The sequence below is a fragment of the Sciurus carolinensis genome, chromosome 2 (assembly GCF_902686445.1).
Source record: "Sciurus carolinensis chromosome 2, mSciCar1.2, whole genome shotgun sequence".
Taxonomy (NCBI): domain Eukaryota; kingdom Metazoa; phylum Chordata; class Mammalia; order Rodentia; family Sciuridae; genus Sciurus; species Sciurus carolinensis.
Genome location: NC_062214.1, coordinates 54,507,469 through 54,524,545, shown reverse-complemented (window position 1 = coordinate 54,524,545; position 17,077 = coordinate 54,507,469). Strand labels below are relative to the sequence as shown.

Genomic DNA, 17,077 nt, shown 5'->3' with positions numbered 1-17,077 from the left:
CTCCAGTTCCTATCCCATTCCCCAGTCAGGACACAGCCAGTGGTCCTGGGAAGAACGATATCACCACACTGGAGGACAGACCTGGTTTGCATAGTCTGCACGTTTAATCACTTTAAAACTTCTAACATTATCTCGTGTCCATTAAATAGAACCAACAATGCTGGGCCTGTTTAAATTACAAGGAAAAAAAAAATCACTGTGCACCAACCCAGTATCTTACAAAACCAGCCGGGCTGGCCACGAGGGTAGAGGAATGGGAGAGGAGGGGGCACCCCTGGGCAGGTGACTGGGTACCTGGAAGGGCTAGGGGAAAGAAAATGGGGCTCCCAGTTGGGAGGGGACTGATTGTCCTAATGGGAGGGGTGCAAAAGGCACGTCAGAAGAGGAGGTTTTGGGGGGACATAACAGGTCAGTGCTTTCTCCACTAGGGCACAGTGTTGGAGGGGGCTTAGGTGCCACCACCTGCCCGCCCCTGGCACTTGGAGAGCCAATGACCCATAAGCCCTTGGCACAAGCCCCATTTGAAACACAGATGTCAGCCTGCCCCTCCCACCCTGACCCCCTTTCCTAGAGCCCGCCCGGCTGGCCTGCCTCTTCAAGACTTAGGGCTCAGCTACTTCTCACTCCTCAGCAACATGCTGCAGCCCCCTACACCTCAGGGGCTGGGCAGCCGGGGGAAGAGCAGGGTGGACATGGGTGTGAGAAGGTGGGTGTGGTCCAGCTGCTACCCCCATTAAAAATACAAAAAAAAAAAAAAAAAATCAGCATCTAAAGTGAAATAATCACAAAGTGAAAATATATCCTCAAACAGCTCCTGAGATCCCCACAGGGGAAAGCAGCATTGGGTGGGAAGCGGGAGAGGCCGGCTGGGCCACCGTCCCTCCCCACCACCCACCCAGGGGCTCCGGGACTGTGAGTGCCAACAGCCCAGGCAGCTCCGGGCTCAGAAAACAGGGACTTGGGCCCTGGCGGGAGGGGAGGGTTCTAGAGATCAGAGGGTGATCAGGATACCAGCATGGGCTCCCCCCAAGCTGCAGCCATGGCCCATACCAGCCTGGCTCAGCCTGCCTGACAGCTGTCATGGAGGCCTGTAGCACAGAGGCAGGGGACACGCACACATGTGCACACCTGGAAGCACCTGCCTTGCCTTGGTCCCTTCCTATGATTGCCACTTCTGCCGAGGCTCACCAGAGGAGTGGGACAGGATTGGGGATGCAAAAGCCCTTGGTGAGGTGACCTTTCCTTCAAATACCTCCTAGGCCAGCCTCCCTGCTGCCTGGATGGGGACCATTATTGCTTTAGAGGGACAGGGAAGGGGCCAAGAGCTGCAGCCTGGTTTGGGAATCCCGAGAAGGACTGCCCCTCTTCACTCCGCAGGAACTCCAGCTGGGGCCTAGGACTTGGAAAGCTGCCCTAAAGGTTTCACTCCTTTCTCCACATGGAGGGGTAGTGGGGGTGAGGCAAGGCCTTCCCCTGCCCCCAGCTGGTACTGGGGCCCTACCTTGGGCAGCCAGGTGGGCCCAAGGATGGGGTAGGAAGCAGTTTCTGCCCCTCTTGCCTCCCAGCTGGGGTCCAAACCCAGTCCCAAGATAAAAAAATACTTTGGTGAATTAAAAAGTGCCCAAGGAAGGGATTGGCTTGAGGGGGCGGGCAGTGGGCTCATCAAAGGGCACTCTGGTCTTTGATAAAGGCGGTCCTCTCGCCCCGGCCCTCATCCTCTTCTGAGTCTGACGGGCACTCCTCCTGCCAGGCTTCAGGGGGCAGCCCCTTGTAGGAGATGAGGCCACGGTCCATGGTGTACACCTTCACCCCCCGAAAGCTGAAGCCTGAACGTAGTTGCAGGACCAGGAAGACAGTGACGAAGACCAGCACAATGAAGGCGCAGCTGAGGCCGGCCACCACCTCAGGCAGGTGAGAGGGCAGCAGCCCGGCCTGCAGCCGTGGCTCCGCCTCCACCTCTGGGGGCAGTCCTGGTGGTTGCTGCTGTGCGGGAGACTCGCGGCTGCTCTGGCTTTGCCTGGAGCACGTCTGCTCCACAGGGTCCAGGGAGGCGTGGCTGGGGCAGCTGAGGCAGTCTGTGGGAGCTGGACCCTGGCATGTGGCACAGGAGGCATGGCAGGGGGCACAAACACTGGCCCGGATGATTTCCATGTCGTTCTCAGTGCTATAGTGTGTATCAAGGACTTGGGGCGTGAAGCCTGGTGGGCAGTGCTGGACACAGCTTTTCTGGTGCAGGGAAAAGCCTTCCTCACACACTGCCAGCATAGAGAGAGAAGGGTGGTGTCAGTCAAGCAGACCACAGCTACAAGCCATGTAAACTCTCAGCCCCACGCCCATGGCAACCTGATGAACCTCTATCTGCAGCCCCAAACACAGTCACCACAGTCCCCAGGACCCCCCAGTTCTCTTAAGACCCCTTTACAGAGCTTCAGGACTGGCACCCACTGCCCCTCGCCCAGCTCAGGCTCCCTGCTGACCCCAAAAGCTCCCACTACTGACCAACACAGGCTTGGCTGGATGTGAGGGTCTTGCAGCCGTTGCTCTCAGGAGGTGTGGGGAGCCCCTCAGGGGCTGTGCCATATAGTACAAGAGTGAACTTAGTCAGCGTCCCTATTCCAGAGTGGAGAGAAGCAAGGGTTAGAGAGCACCGGCATCACGCCCAGCATACCAGATCCCACCAGCTCCTTTCCTCGTTCCCCACCACTCAAGTGCCCCCAATACCAAAGTTGTTGGCTTCGCTGGTGTTTTCAATCTCCAGAACCCACTCGCCAGAAGGGTCCTCATCCCAAGAATGGGTTGTCATGAAGGCCCAGTCATTAAACCCATCTGCAGAATAGTCATGTGGCCTGGAGGAGGGAGTTGCATATAGCCATCTGAGGCCTTGGGGATACCAGGCCAGGTGACACCTATCAGAAAGCCAGGGGCCAAACACCCTTCACCCCATGCAGCAACAACACCCACTGGACTGAAAATGCCTACTGGCTTGGCTGTTTCTCAGGGGTCCAAATGTTCGCAACAAGGGGACTCTAGAGGTACAAGGGCATTTCATAAAGGAACACAATACTGGTGTTAAATAGGGAGAAGCCAGGGATTCCTATGATACAAAGTGATCCCACAGGATAAAGTTGTCCCTCCCCAAATGCCAACAATGCCCCCACTAAGTAATATTTGATGGTGATTTTTAGGGGTGTGGGTGAATGATTGAATGTGGGTTGTGAGGAAGAAGAGGAGCTGGGCAGGGTGAGCAGGGGACAGGGCAAGAACCTGGCAGCCAGTAGGGTGGAGCGGGTGCCCATGGGGCTGACCAGGTGGATGGCCAGGTCACCACGGCGATTGTAGGACAGGGTGAGCCTCGCCTGAGCATGCTCTAGCCGGGTGATATGGTTGGGCTCGCCTAGACACGCAGTCACCGTCTTGCGCACCTCTAGCCGTTTGCCAATGTCCCTGTGTAGAAAGTATCATGGTGATGTGTCAACTTTGCCCAATGTGACCAGTGGGCACCTCCTATAGCTTTTAGGCCCCACTCGCCTCCTCCCGGCCCAGATCTAGTTCTCACTTGGGCTCAGTTAGGATGTCCATGATACATTTCCGCTGGGGGGCCACTGTTGTCCAGTTCTGGGCCAGGGCCACCATGGCACCTGCGTCCAATAATCCATAGCCATATGAGTGACTCACTGTGGGGACAAGGAAGGCAGGTCAGCAGGAAGGCAGAGAATGCCCCTACCACCTACCTTGAAGTCCAGTCCACTGGGCTACCCTGCCCTTACCTTTCCGGCCCACACCATTGGTAGCCCAGTCATTAGCATTAAGATGGGCTGGCTTTGAGGTCTGAACCACCAGATGTTGCATGTCCCGCCAGGTGAGGTTCTTACTGCAAAGGAGGAAGAGGAAAGCCAGGGCTTAATCTTTTTGGAGAGAAGCTGGATACTAAAGTGTACTACATAGTACACTGAGATAGGGGTGTCCCTCATTCACTTACTTGGCCTCCAGGGTGAGAGCAATGATGCCAGCTGCCAAGGGGGCAGAGGCTGAGGTACCCGTGTGAGACTCTGTGCACTTCTGCCGCAAGTCAGTGGTCACCTGCCAGGAGACAAAAGTGCTCTGGTTTGTGATGGGTAGAGGGGGCTAGAAGGGCAACCTGCTTGTCTTCCATATGTCCATAGGCCCTGGATACCACCAATGGCATGGTGAGCCAGAGTCAAGACACTTCCATTCCAACTGCTATCTTGCTAACTTGCTGTGGCTGGACCAATGCATGGCCCCTTCTGGACCTTAGTTTCCAAAGGAATAAGGGAGTTCACCTAGAGCTTGGAGAGCAACACCTATTCTTATGGAGACTATACTTCTAAAGGGCTTCACAGCTCTAAAGAGTCTTAGAGAGCTTCCAGTTTACATTCCATGATGCCTAAATGGCTATCACCTAGCCACATGGGGATGAGAGGCAGATGGGGTCTGAAAGGGGACCTTGAGCAGAGCCAGCAACAGCCTCACTTCCCCCAGCTCCCTGCCCCAGGCAAGACTCACAATCTGCTTCTCATTCTGATTGCCACTGCTGTAAGTGGTAGCCAGTGTGGATGAGCAGGCCTCACTGTACCAGGGCACGTTGCCGAACTGTGTGGCACTACTGATGGACAGCGTGTAGATACTGTTGGTGTAGCCATCGCAGTTGCAGCTGTCATGTTCCCGGCCCCCATTCCCCGAGGCCCAGACAAAGATGGAGCCCAGCCCTCCGCGGCCCTGTGGACAAAGTGGGCTGGAGTCACTCAGGATAGGTACTTGGGGGAATAAAGACACTGCTATAGACTAGGAAGGCTAGAGTCTCATTCTCTGGGGACTTTGGGTCCACCTCTCACATCCCCTGTGAGATCCCTGATGGATTAGTATGTATGCAAAATTTATCTCTGTACACAAAATAAAAATAGACCAGGATTACCACCAAAATGCTCTAAGTAGTGATTTCTGGGGAGTAGGGTTATGGGTGATTTTTATTTAACTTACTCTTTTCTTGTCTTTTTAACAGGGCTGGGATCAAACCCAGGGCCTTGACCATGCAAAACATGTGCTCTACCACTGTGTTACACCTCTAGTCCTTAAGGTTTTAATAAACATGCTTTGTATATAATTAAAAATAAACCCAATAAGTAAAACAAAACAGAAAGAAGACAACTATGGAGAGGACAGTGCCCAGTTAGCCCCAGGAGGCCAGGCCTGATTTCCAGGACTGGGCCAGAACCCCCACCTCACCTGACTAACCCCCCGGAAAAAGGCCTCCTCGGCAAGGCGGGCTGGCCCATCCACTGTCTTGCCATCATCCTCAGGGCCCCAGCTGGCACTGTAGATGTGGATGTGGTTGGGGTTCAGGCCCAGCGAGCGCGCCTCCACTGCATCTGTCACCTCGCCATCCAGCATGCGCACCCCTAGCCACAGAAGGGACCAGAAGGATGCTGTGTGGGCCCAGCTGCTAAGGGCTCCTCTGGGGACCTACCCAATCCCACACTCCAGGGGAGGGACAGGAGAGGAGCAGGGGAGGGGGAAAGGTAGAGGTTAGTACTGGGAAATCCTGAGCCCCTAACTACTGCCTTTCCAGTACAAGATCCAAGGAGAGGAAGAGGACAGTGCCTTCTGCCCCTAGCCTCACATTCTGGATTAGAAAGATTCTCAGTTCTCCGAAGAGTGAGATGATCAAGGACTGCCATGTAAGGACTCAAGAGTGGGTTGTGAGGATTTAGAGTCCTGCTAAGAGACAACCACCCCACCTTACAGTACCATCAGCACTGGGAGTCCAGCTTTTTGAGTCACTAACAACCCCTATGGTCAAAAGGAACCCAGTGAGAATGTGGCAGGTGTGGTCAAAAGGAAAACAGGCAGAGTACACCCCAACCAGAAGGGCCCTCCCACCTCCAATGTGGGATAGAGGGGCCAAGGCATACACCCACCTCCAATACGGGCATTGTAGGCCACGCCCACACCACAGACACCATTGTTGGCCACTGCAGCCACTTCTCCCGCACACCGTGTGCCATGCCTACCAGGACCAAAAGCATAGCATTAGCAAAATGGACAAAGCACAGCAGATACAGAGAGGACAGTGCAGCCTGTGGAGTAGGAAGGATCAGCATACCCGTCTACCCACGACCACCATCCATGTGTGTGCACAACCTCTGCCACACACACTCCACTAGGCCTGTGTCCATCTCCACTCTGATCAAACCCTCCCACACAATCCCAGCTGGACCAGGACTGTGGCGCTCAGGCTCATGGGGTACCACATGTCTTGGGTAGGACATGTGGCACCCAGGCTCAGCCCTGTGTCCTTGGTGAAAGAAAGGAGAAGGGATGCAGAGACCAGGGGTCTGCTAATTCTTACCTGTTGTCATTCATCTGTGTGTACCGAGGCTGGGGGTCAGGGTCCTGGTCATTGACATCAAAACTGGCCCCAGGATCCTGGAAAGGATGTGGCCATCGTCAGGCAGGAGCAGTCTAATCACATGGCAGAGTAGGAGGGCCCCTTGACACTCCTCAGCAGGAGCTACTGCCTCCCTCCCCCACCTCCTCACATAATTGCCTGCCAAGTCTGGGTGGTTCTTCTCGATGCCGTCATCCAGGATAGAGACCACGATGCCATGCCCTGTGTAGCCCTGGGCCCAGGCCTCCTTCACATTCAGGTCCCGCTGAGTGACACCAGACTGTGAAGACACCCAATCTTATTACTTACAAGATGTGGTTGATTGTGTAAGGTTAGGACTAATTTGAAGAATCCTCTCACTCCTCTAAAACCTCATTCTCCACCCATCCCAGGTCTAGAAAAGCCACCATTGCTCATCTGGCCTCTGTGGAAACATTAAGGGGTCAGGGAGGGCAACCTCCAGGCTTGGCAGGATGCACTGGGGAAAGGTCACCCAGCTAAGGAAAGAAAAAGAATTAGAGAAAGTCTCAAAGTCAGTCTTATCCAACCATAGGACCTCAGAGTGGATGGATGAATGTGTGGGGAGGGGACAAGTCCCCCAGATGCCACATACCAGGTACCACTGCTGGGGAAACTTGGGATCTGTGGGCTCCTGGTACACATCCCTCTTGGTCCTTCGCTTTACCACTTGCTGTTCCAGCCACAGCACCTGTGAGGGAGCAAGGAAGGGATGGTATAGCTTGAGTAGGGGGAGGAAGCAAGAGGGGCTCCTGAGAGTACAAAGGGGAGGGTGGCAACAAGAGGGGCTACGGTCACACTCACTTGAGGCTCCCTCTGTAGTCGGCTGTGCCGTGGGCGGTGAGGTGACAGGGATCGCTTTGTTACTGCTCGATGCCAGAAGTGGTAATAGTCGCCGAAGATCTGCAATAGAACAGGGAAACTGAGATGGGCTTTCCATCTGTCAGTCCCCAGGGAGGTGGTGGTGGGGGTTGGGGTGGACAACGGCTACAAGGAGAGGCTCACAACAGCAGTGGGTGGTGGGGCATTTTCTCCCTGCCCAGGACCCTGTAAGAATAAGCAGGGGACTTCGCCCTCACTGGATATGCTGATTGTCTGAGCAACCTATGCTAAAAGCTCACAGGCAGGACAAGCCTCTGCTTCTATCCCAATGGCTACCCAGAACTTGCCTACTACCCAGGTGCCCTGAAAAGACAAGCCCAACTTTTTCCACCCTCTGGTGCCAGAATCACTGTCCTCACTGGCTTCATCCCTAGGTAATGTCCTGCACCTAGGCCAGCAGGCCAGGACACACCTACCTGGCCCAGGTTGTGGAACCCGTGTTTTCGTGCCACGCTGTCAGCCACGGCCAGGCCTCCAGGGATGTGCACAGCCCACGTGTTGGTAAAGACCTTCTGGCCGCGGGCATCAGTTGTCAGCAGGACCAAGGCTCCTGCTGCTGCTACCACCCATAGCAACCAGGGCCTCAGCTCCATGGGGGGGCAGGAGGCCGGAACCCTGGAGCTCCGTCTCCTTGGCCTAGTCACAGGGCTTCGGCTCCCACGTGCTTGCTCACTGCCTGTGGCCCGGGGTTGACTGGTGGGGGCATGGAGCCAAGATGGGCAGGGCTTTCGGGGAGAATGAGGGCTGCTGGCTCTAGAAGGAACGGGAAGAAGGGGGAAAGAGTCAGTCCCTCCCCAGCCACATGCTAAGGATGCCCTTCCTGCCCCATGACTCAATCAGGTCCAAAAGAGGCTCTGAGGAACCAGGTATAAAGATGCACACCTATAATTAAAGCTACTTGAGAGGCTGAGGCAGGAGGATTCCAAGTTTGAGGCAAGACTCAGCAACTTAGGAAGCCCCTGTCTCTCAAAATAAAAAAATTAAAAGGGCTGGAGTTATAGTTCAGTGGTAAAGCACCCCTGGGTTCAGTCCCCAGTACAAGAAAGAAGGTGTGTGTGCTAGTGGAAGAGAAAGGTGTTTAAAAAACCAACCAAAAAACCTGCGAAGAAATCCACCCTTCCAAGGTCAGTGCGATAGACTGACACATGGACCACCCTATACACACACATCTCCTTCCTAAGCCTTTCTCAAACAGGGAACAAGTACAACACAGAAGTGGGATGAAGAAAGAGTATCAAGTCTTAGTCCCTTTGCTTCCTCAAAATCAGAAACAACAAATAAAAACTCACCATAATCAAAGCAAAAAGATATATTATAAAGCAGTATGTACACACAATCTTACTTTGTTTTTAAAAAACTATTTATACATGCATATTTATACATAACCCAAAACAAAATCTGGAAGGACACACGCTGAAATGTTAACAATGGTTCTCTCAAGATGATGACAATTTTCAAGTAATTGTAATTTCCTTCTTTGTATCATTGTATATTATCCACAATAGCTAGGTGTATTTTATAAAGGAATAAAAGTGTTGGCTTTTTAAAGGTTTTTAAATGAACAGGGTCTACCCAACTCACTATAGAGTTTTCTGGTTCAGCAAAACTCAGCCAGAGGGAGTTATTCACAAAGCCCACAGTTCCTGGGAGGAAAAAATGGTCAACCCAAATTGGGATGAAGCCTGGGAGCACATGCTTGGAGCACAGGGGATCCCCAAGGCTTCACCTCCCTCTAGGACTGAGATGCCAGCCATCTGAAAAGTCAGGGGGCCAGTTACTGTTTCCTGGGGAATGCTGGGGCTGCCCAGCCCTTCCTTACCTGGGGGCCATCCCCTTGCTTGCTCTAGGCCCACCACCTTATGTAATCAGAGCTGGGCAGCCAGGGCAAACAGTAGCTGCTAAGCCAGGAGCGCCAAGGTGAGGCTGAATCAATAGTCAGTGTGTTGTTTTTCCTTCTTCAGCAAACAGAGAGCGGAACCTCTCTGCCTGGGGCCACATAACTATCCCCACACAGGGACCCTGACTAGCCAGAAGCCAAGCTCCTGGGGTAGGCAGCAGTTAGGGTAGTCCCAGTTGGGTTGCTGGGGATACCCTGTCTCAGTGGAAAGCTCCTTGAGTTACTTTGGTGCCTGCCCACAGGGCCCCATGCCCCTACCATGCCCTTGGCCCAGCCCCAAAGGAGGCCCATACTGCCAGATGGCAAATGAAGGTACCCCAGCTCACACAGGCCCTGGGGAGCTGGGCAGGCAGGCTGGACACTGGCAACTCCTTGCTTCTCCAGGGGCTGTCCTCAGCCACAACCAGCCTCTCTGGCTGCCGTAGTCCCACCCGGCAGGCTGGGGGTGGGGGACTCCACATAATTCCTGGGGTATTTTCAGTTTACACCAAAATAACCTGACAGCTGATGGCAGGAGACATTTACGATGCAGCTCCTCCACACCCCTGATAGGCAGAGCCCACAGGGCTCCATGACAGACCTAGGAGCTGAAGCTCTGTGAAGCTTTGGGCAGCTAAAGCCAGCCTGAGCAATGGCTGGGCATCTGCATACCCCAATCCTAGGGAGTGAAGGGACCCTGAGCCCACATTTAAAAGAATGTGGGGCCAGGCACAGTGGCACATGCCTATAATCCCAGCAACTCAGGAGGCTGAGACAAGAGGATTACAAGTTTGACTCGAGGCTCAACAATTTAGTGAGACCCTGTCTCAAATTAAAAAAATAAAAAAGAACTGGGGATGTGGTTCGGTGGTAAAGTGCCTGTGGGCTCAATACCAAAAATAAAATAAAAATAAAAGGATATGGGGCCCAGGGGGCAGAGCATATGGAAAGAGGGTCTCTGTTTTTTTCCCCAGGGTGTGGGGGGGTGCATTAGGAATTGAACCTAGAGGTACTCTACCACTGAGCTATATCCCTAGCCCATTTTGTTTTTTGAGACAGGATCTTGCTTCATACTTGTGATCCTCATGCCTCAGCCGTCTGAGTAGCTGAGATCGTCCCCCCTTCTTGCTACACAGCTGCCTTGTGGATCCAGATGTCACGTAAAAAGCCACTGACCACGGTGCTATGAGCCTTCAAATCTAATGCTGGATTCATTTGGGTCTAGCCCAGGTTTCAGCACACTGTAGATGGAGCTGCAGATGCTGGCATTAAAGGTGATTAACCAACTATCTAATTACCTTGCAGCACCCAGAAAGAAAGCAGGCTTCAGGCACAATTGAATAGCCCCCAAGAAAGAGGGCCTGCCATTCTATACCTAGTGTCCCTAGCCATAGTAAGGTGTCCTTATGGCTTCCAGAGCCCCAAAACCCTCCAGACAGCTTTGTCTCAGCATCCAGAACAGAGGAGGAACCCTGGCCACACACATACATAGAGCAGGAGCTGAGAACAATGAATGAATGGGCTTCTCCCCACCCCCATCTCAGACTCTGACTCACCCTCTGAGTCCCAGTTGTCTTAAACCCTGAGACTTGCTGTATTTCCAGTCCCTTACGATGGAAGGGACCTGAGCTCCAGGATGACCAGAGAGAGCTGTGGGTACTCTTCCTGACTGTTGTTCTTTGGGCAAAGCCCATTTCTCCAGTCTCAAACCTTCCCAACACAGATGGCTACCTCACTGCACCTGAACTGCACCTACCTCAGGTTAGGTTGCTGTTTTCCAGGCACTGGAGGTTCCCACACAACCACAGAACAAGCCACTGAGGGTCACTGGAAAATCTAATCAGATCTCTCTTTCCATCAAAGACCCCAAGACAGGTCCTGTTACAGGCACTGGGAGGCTCCCAAGAAATTCTGACTCCTAGTTCCTGTTCAGCTACTATTTGCTGTGTGACTTTAAACAAGTCACTTCCTCTGTCTGGGCCTCAGTTTCCTTGATGGTAAAAACTGTTAGACCAGCGGTTTTCAAACTTTTTTGTAAAGCCACAGAATCCTTTAAAAAAAAAAATCAAATCTTATGTGGAAGCTCTGTAGAGAATAGTAAAACTAGGACTGCTCTGGTTAAGTTGGGGCAAGCTTAGCTACTCTCCTACACTGTTGTTCACACCTGGCCAACAGCTGCCCAACCAGAATTAAGGGCACATCACCTGGATTTCCTTCCCTCACACCCCAGCACTCTCGGGTAGATGAGGGTCTGCCCCTGCCGGGGAAAGAGATGAGGGTGATGGGAAAGCAGGTACTGACCAGACAAGTGATTGCCGTCAGACCTGTCTGGCAATTGGGCCGCCCCTCGGTCCAGCCACCCCACGGGGACAGCAGGGGCCTCCACCAGGCCTCGGCAGGAGGCAGTCCTGGAACCTACCTGAGTCAGTCGGCCTGCCAGCATCCCCGAAACCCGCACCCGAGCGGGCCCGCCACACAGGTGTGCGGACTGAGGCGAGGACCCAGCGTGAATAATCCCCTCTGCCTCACGAATTGCCGCTCCGCTCCTCCCCTCTCCCGGCGGGACGCAGGCCCTCCCCGGCCCGGGAGTGGGCGAGCCGGCGGCGGCCCCGGAGGACAGCGGGGAGGCGGGAGCACCCAGCGCCTCCGGAATTCTCTCCCCATCCCGCCCCCAGCAGGGGCCCCGCAGGCGCTTCCTGGGGTCAGAGGGCTCGCCCCGGCCCCAAGCGGAAAAGTACCGGCACCGGTAGGGGCCGGGGCCGGGGCCCGGGCGCTCAGGTGGGCTACCGAGCGCCCTTCCCGGTCCCCACGGCTCCACCCTCGGGACCGGCCCCGGAGCCAGTTCCCAAAGCCGGGCGGGCAGCGAGGGCCCGGGTCAGGGCTGCCCCGACACCAGCGCCCCCGATTCTTCCCCGCCGGGGCACCCGGGCCGCGGAGCTGGCTCTCCTGGGGCACGGCGGCCCGGCCCGCACGGCTCTCCGAGGGCCCGGCTCCCCGGCGCGCTGCCTCCCTGGGCCCCGGGCCCCGCGCCCTCGCTGCTTACCCTGGGGAACCCGGGCGGGGAAACTTTTCCAGGCGAGCGCCGCGGCGGCTCGGGCGCCCCTCGGCCGAGCGGAGAGCCCGGCGGCGGGGGCCTGGGCTCGGCGCGGTCCCCGCGCCAGCAGCAGCGTCACGGTGCGGAGGCGGGGAGGCGCGGCGGCGCGGCCTCGGCCCGGCCGGCGACCAGGGCAGGGCTCGGCCTCGCTCCGGCTCGGGCGGGGGCAGCGGCCGGGCCGCGGCGGCGCGGCTTGTTTACTCGGGCCGCTGTCACGGCGGCGGCGGCCCGGGCTCCTCCTCCTCCGCCGCCGCGCCCCTCCCCCTCGCGGCGCCACCTCCGCGCTCCCCCGGCCGCAGCCGCCGCCGCCGGCCCGGGCCCGCCGCGCAGCCCAGCCCATGCCGCACAGCCCCGGCCCGCGTTCGGAGCGCGAGCGCCACACGCCCCTGCAAGCCCGGCCCTGCGGCCTTCTGGGGCGCCCGCTGCCTTGACTCCCGGTAGGCGCAGGTAGGACGTGGGGCCGGTGATCCCAAAGCCCTCACGGCCGCCAGCGCGCCCCCCAGACCCCAGAGTCCGCGTCTCTGCCCCCGGGTTCGGCTCTTCGTACCGCGAGCTCCCTGGGCAGCTGCTTGCGGAAACCCGAACTCGGAACCATCCTGAGAGGATGGAAAGGGAAGGGCCTGGAGAGTCATTCTGAGCCCAGCCTCGGCAGGACTCTGGGAAGCTGGCACTCTCCCCACCTCCGCCACCCGCCCCCAGCGCTTCCCCGCTCTCCCAGCTCTTCCTGAGTCCTGAGTTGAGTGCCCTGGGATGGCAGACCTGGGGCATGCCACTTGGAGGTTCTACCTCCCAGCGGTAGGACAAACCTCGCGGCCTGCTGTTAGAGGAGTCACGATTTTATTTGCTTCTGTTTAGACAGGTGGATATATAAGCAGAAGTAACCCACCTCCTTTTAATCCCCCCCACCACCACCAACGACATGCCAGGCACCCAACTAGTCACTTCAGATTATCTCCTCCTTAGGTACATTATTTAATCCACATAATCCTTTCAGGCTGACATTATTAATCCCATTTTACAGATAAGGAAACTGAGGTGCACAAAGTTTAAATAATTTTCCCTAAACTAGCAGGCTTCAGAGCCTGGAAGAGACCTGGGGTTTTGGCAGAGTCTGAATCCAACTACTTGCAATATACCAGCCGAAGCCTCTCCCTCCCTGGGTTCCTGCCCTAGAAAACGTCTGTGCTACTTGGCTGAGGTGGACACTGCTTGAGCTGAGAAAGAAAAGAGGGAAAATGTGGCCAAAAGCTCTGCAGACTGGGTTATTCCAAGGTCGTGGAGTAGCCTCTGCCCATCCCTTCCCACTCCCTGTGAGATAACCTGGCCAGCAGAGTGCTATCCTGTCACCTCCTTCACAAAGGTTCCGGGATAATGATAAAAACAAATGCCACTGAGTGCTTACTGGAGCCAGGCACCATTCTAAGCCAGTTCCATGTATTAACTCTTTTTATTCTCACCACAAACCCTATGAGATAGGTACAGTGCTGTTTTCCTTTAGGAGCTTGTATTTAATTTTATTTTGAGACAGGGTCTTGCTAAGTTGCCCAGGCTAGCGGGAACTTGTGATTCTCCTTCCTCATCTTCCCCAGTTAGCTGCCCAGATAGCTGGGATCACATGCATGTACTGTCTTCAAAGTGGGGTGTTTTTTTGTTGTTGTTGTTGTTTGTTTTTGCAGTACTGGAGATTGAACCGAGGGCCAAGCTAATGCTCTACCACTGAGCTACATTCCAGCCTTTTTTCTTATTTTGAGACAAGGTCTTGTGCAATTGCCCAGGCTGACTTTGATCTTGTAATCCTCCTGCCTTCCCCACTCAAGCAGCTAAGATTATAGGCATGCACCGCCATGTCCTGTTTCCATTAGGTGCCTTTTATGCATCATCAACTACATTTGATAGAGGAGGAAACAGTCCCAGAGAGGTTAAATAATATTCCTGAGGTTACTCATGTGAAAGGTCAACCAGCAAACTTGGGTTCAAGTCCCTGTGGCAATGTTTTGTATTGTACCACCTTAACTTCTCAGAGTCTCTGTTTTCCCCTCTTTAAAATAGAGATAATATTCAATTAATGGGTTTAGGTACTTTTGGGACACCCTTACAAACACTGCAGAAAATTAAAGAATGTAGGGGTCCTCAAAGCTGGGAAATAAGTCGGTAAATCCATAAATCTGTTTGACTCCCTCCCAGTTTAGGGACTTCCCCCCAAAAGGAGCCAAAACTTCTAGGGGCCACCCTGGGGTAGCCCCTACCATCACCAACCACAGTTGGAAGAACAATGCTCCTGTAGTGAGACTGAGGCAGGAAGTGAGTCACATTTCTTCCTCAGGCTATGAGCAAAAGAACCCCATTGAGGGGAAATAGGGACAGGGCTGGCCCCACCTCACATGGGAGTCCCCCAGTGCCCCTCCTTTGTGTCCTCTGGCCTAGAAGAAAGGTCAGCCCAGAAAGAAGGCACTACAGGCTACCTTGGGTACCCTGCCCCTCCTGGGGGCTGGTCCGAGGCAAGCCACTATGGGTCTTTGGAGAAGGAAGGGCCAGCTGGGGCTCAGAAGAATGCCACCCTGGCAGGGACTGTGCAGCTTCCCCATTTCTTCTGCCAGCTTGTTCTTCCTTGGCGTAAAGGCAGAATTCATTAAACTGTGTTGCTCAAAGGTACATCACCAAGGGGGCGGGAAGAGGAGGCACTGAGCAGGTAAGCACCTGCCCTGCTTCACCCAGAGCCTCTCCACTCTGGTCCTTCTCACATTCTGGGGTTTCCCAGAAGATTGTATTTTGCACAGTTCTGCCTAGAAAGAATTTGGAAGCCACTCTTTTGAGATACCTCTGGAAAGAATCCAGCTGCCCCAGCTGAGGACTTCAGCCTTTATCTCTTTGAAACAAGTTCTGGGCGGCAGGTATTGTTCTCTTTATCTGTCCCACCTGATTGATCTGAGGCCTCAGGGCCTAAGAAACTAAGTTGTCTCTAAAGCTCAGGACTTGTGACTTGGGGCTTTAGGAGCCCAAGGTCCTCTTTGGTGAGGGAATATACTGCAGTTAGTAGTTAGTAGGATGATAGGAGCATGGAGATGGGAGAAGCAGGGCTTGCTTGATAGGTAAGTCCTGGGGACAGGAGGGACTAGAAAGGGGTTCCCACTTTCCCTGCAGGGATCTGGGAGGAAGGGTCCAACAGCCAGACCTCTCTTTATCCTTGGATTTGGAGCTAATCCATGAGGCTCCTTAGTAACTATAGAGTAATCACAGTCCTAAACTCCCCAGTTCCATTATCCCCTTAGGGTGCTCTAGGAGTCCCTATCTCTCAAACCACTTCCCTGTCTCATACACTTCAAATAAAGCCTTCAGCAGCAGCACCCATGCCTGATTTAATCAAACTGAACACAACATCCATGCATGTATAGAAGGGTGCACAACAAAATTTAACTTGTGCTTCTTCTGAAAGGAACTTGAGAGCTTTTTGTTTTCTTTTTTACTTACCTTCATTTTCAGGAGTGTCTACGATAGCTTTTCTAATGTTATATTAAAGGTTCAAGTCATGCAGAATTGAAGAAAGTATGCCCATACTTCACCATTGAGCTCCAGAACACCTGGGATCCATCCTATCACTGTTGCTTCCCCTGCTGGCTGCTGGTGCCATAGTCAGCTCCTCTTGTGTCACAAGGCACAGCCCTTCCAGTTCTTGCTAAACCACTTTGGGAAAACCTCCTTTATATGACAGGCAAACAGGGTGCCTGTGGGTGAGGGGGAGGAGCTGGAGGTTAGAAGTGAGTTGGTGGTGAAATATCTGGTCATGCTGGGACTGGATCCCAACATGGCCAACCCTTCTCATTTTCCCATTTGTTGGGGTGGGTCTGCACTTACCTTTTACCATTTGGCTCTACCATATCCCAGACACTTGTTGGTTTAATGGCTTCCTTTGGCCAGCTCCATGTCTTCTCCCTTGTTTTCAATACCCAGCCAGTGCTACAGTCAGGCATCTAATCAATGCTTTGGGCACAATCTCTTCTGTCAAATAGATGTTCATTGAGCACCAGATGAATGTCAGACCTTGGTGCTTCAGAGCTGGATCCCTAAGGGCTTGTCCTCAGGAATCCAGAGGCTGCCTCTGGGAGAGTTGAAAGGAGGTATGAGACTCACCTGAATCTTCCTGAATTTGAGACCTCCATGATCTTGAGTTTCAACAAACCTGCTGCCCTTCCTTAGCCCTCTTGATCCAGAACAGTAAGACACCAATCGTCTTATCTTCTTGTTGAGTTCTCCAATTGATTTGTCATCTGAAACAGGGTCTCTCAACCTCAACTATTGATGTCTTGGGTTGTGGGGAATGTCCTACACATTGTAGGATGTTCAGCCACCTCCCTGGTCTCCAAACACTAGATGCCAGTAGCACCCCCATTCCTATAACAACCAAAAAGTTTCCCAGACATTACCAAATCACTGCCAGCGGCAAAATCACTCTTAGTTAAGAACTGCTCATTCACATTAGGGGATGGAAATGTTATAGGTTGGAGGCAACAGGAGTTGTGGCCTGGGAACTGTGCACCAAGAGAGCTCCCAGGTCCCAAACTGCCTAGTATAGCAACATGACAACAGGATCACTTAATGTTCAGGGCAAATAATCAAATGCATCTTCCTGACATCTGAGGACATCACTTTCAGAATGTTAATGATAATGCTGAATCAATGATGTGTGCATTTGTAGTCCCAGCACTTGGGAAGCTGAAGCAGGAGGGTCTCATGAGTTCAAGACCTGCCTGTACAACAGGCAGAGACCCTATCTCAAGGAAAACAAAAATAAAAAGCAGAATGC

The 17,077-nt window shown here is 53.9% G+C and overlaps 2 protein-coding genes across 5 annotated transcripts; one reads left to right on the top strand and one right to left on the bottom strand.

Moving 5' to 3' along the window:
- Positions 1–82: 82 nt before the first annotated feature.
- Furin (furin, paired basic amino acid cleaving enzyme) lies at positions 83–15,859 on the bottom strand. 4 transcript variants are annotated; one of them, XM_047538578.1, is made up of 17 exons: positions 12,226–12,492; positions 10,939–11,009; positions 7,723–8,059; positions 7,229–7,327; positions 7,020–7,115; positions 6,558–6,686; positions 6,368–6,444; positions 5,937–6,025; positions 5,245–5,417; positions 4,525–4,737; positions 3,980–4,080; positions 3,768–3,871; positions 3,557–3,674; positions 3,265–3,444; positions 2,722–2,846; positions 2,500–2,610; positions 83–2,255 (listed from the first exon to the last, which is right to left on the bottom strand). In XM_047538578.1, exons 3-17 carry the CDS (start codon positions 7,897–7,899, stop codon positions 1,663–1,665), a joined length of 2,385 nt encoding a protein of 794 aa, XP_047394534.1. In that variant the 5' UTR covers positions 7,900–8,059; positions 10,939–11,009; positions 12,226–12,492; the 3' UTR covers positions 83–1,662. The 4 variants fall into 4 exon arrangements, with proteins under 4 accessions (XP_047394534.1, XP_047394535.1, XP_047394536.1 ...); XM_047538579.1 differs by lacking the exons at positions 10,939–11,009; positions 12,226–12,492 and adding an exon at positions 15,745–15,859; XM_047538580.1 differs by lacking the exons at positions 10,939–11,009; positions 12,226–12,492 and adding an exon at positions 12,824–12,934.
- Positions 7,729–13,899, top strand: LOC124976000 (putative uncharacterized protein ASB16-AS1). The gene is made up of 2 exons (XM_047538581.1): positions 7,729–8,059; positions 12,226–13,899. Exons 1-2 carry the CDS (start codon positions 8,011–8,013, stop codon positions 12,705–12,707), a joined length of 531 nt encoding a protein of 176 aa, XP_047394537.1. The 5' UTR covers positions 7,729–8,010; the 3' UTR covers positions 12,708–13,899.
- Positions 15,860–17,077: the final 1,218 nt, after the last annotated feature.

What these genes read in the sequence shown, in the direction of transcription:
- Furin (XM_047538579.1), bottom strand. Translation starts at nt 7,899, where the DNA reads ATGGAGCTGAGGCCCTGGTTGCTATGGGTGGTAGCAGCAGCAGGAGCC. An exon ending in ACACAGATGAATGACAACAG is followed by an intron (nt 6,026 to 6,367) that starts GTAAGAATTAGC and finishes TGGTCCTGGTAG; the next exon opens with GCATGGCACACGGTGTGCGG. An exon ending in CAATGGTGTGGGCCGGAAAG is followed by an intron (nt 3,675 to 3,767) that starts GTAAGGGCAGGG and finishes TTGTCCCCACAG; the next exon opens with TGAGTCACTCATATGGCTAT.
- LOC124976000 (XM_047538581.1), top strand. Translation starts at nt 8,011, where the DNA reads ATGGAGCCAAGATGGGCAGGGCTTTCGGGGAGAATGAGGGCTGCTGGC. An exon ending in GAGAATGAGGGCTGCTGGCT is followed by an intron (nt 8,060 to 12,225) that starts CTAGAAGGAACG and finishes CTCGCTGCTTAC; the next exon opens with CCTGGGGAACCCGGGCGGGG.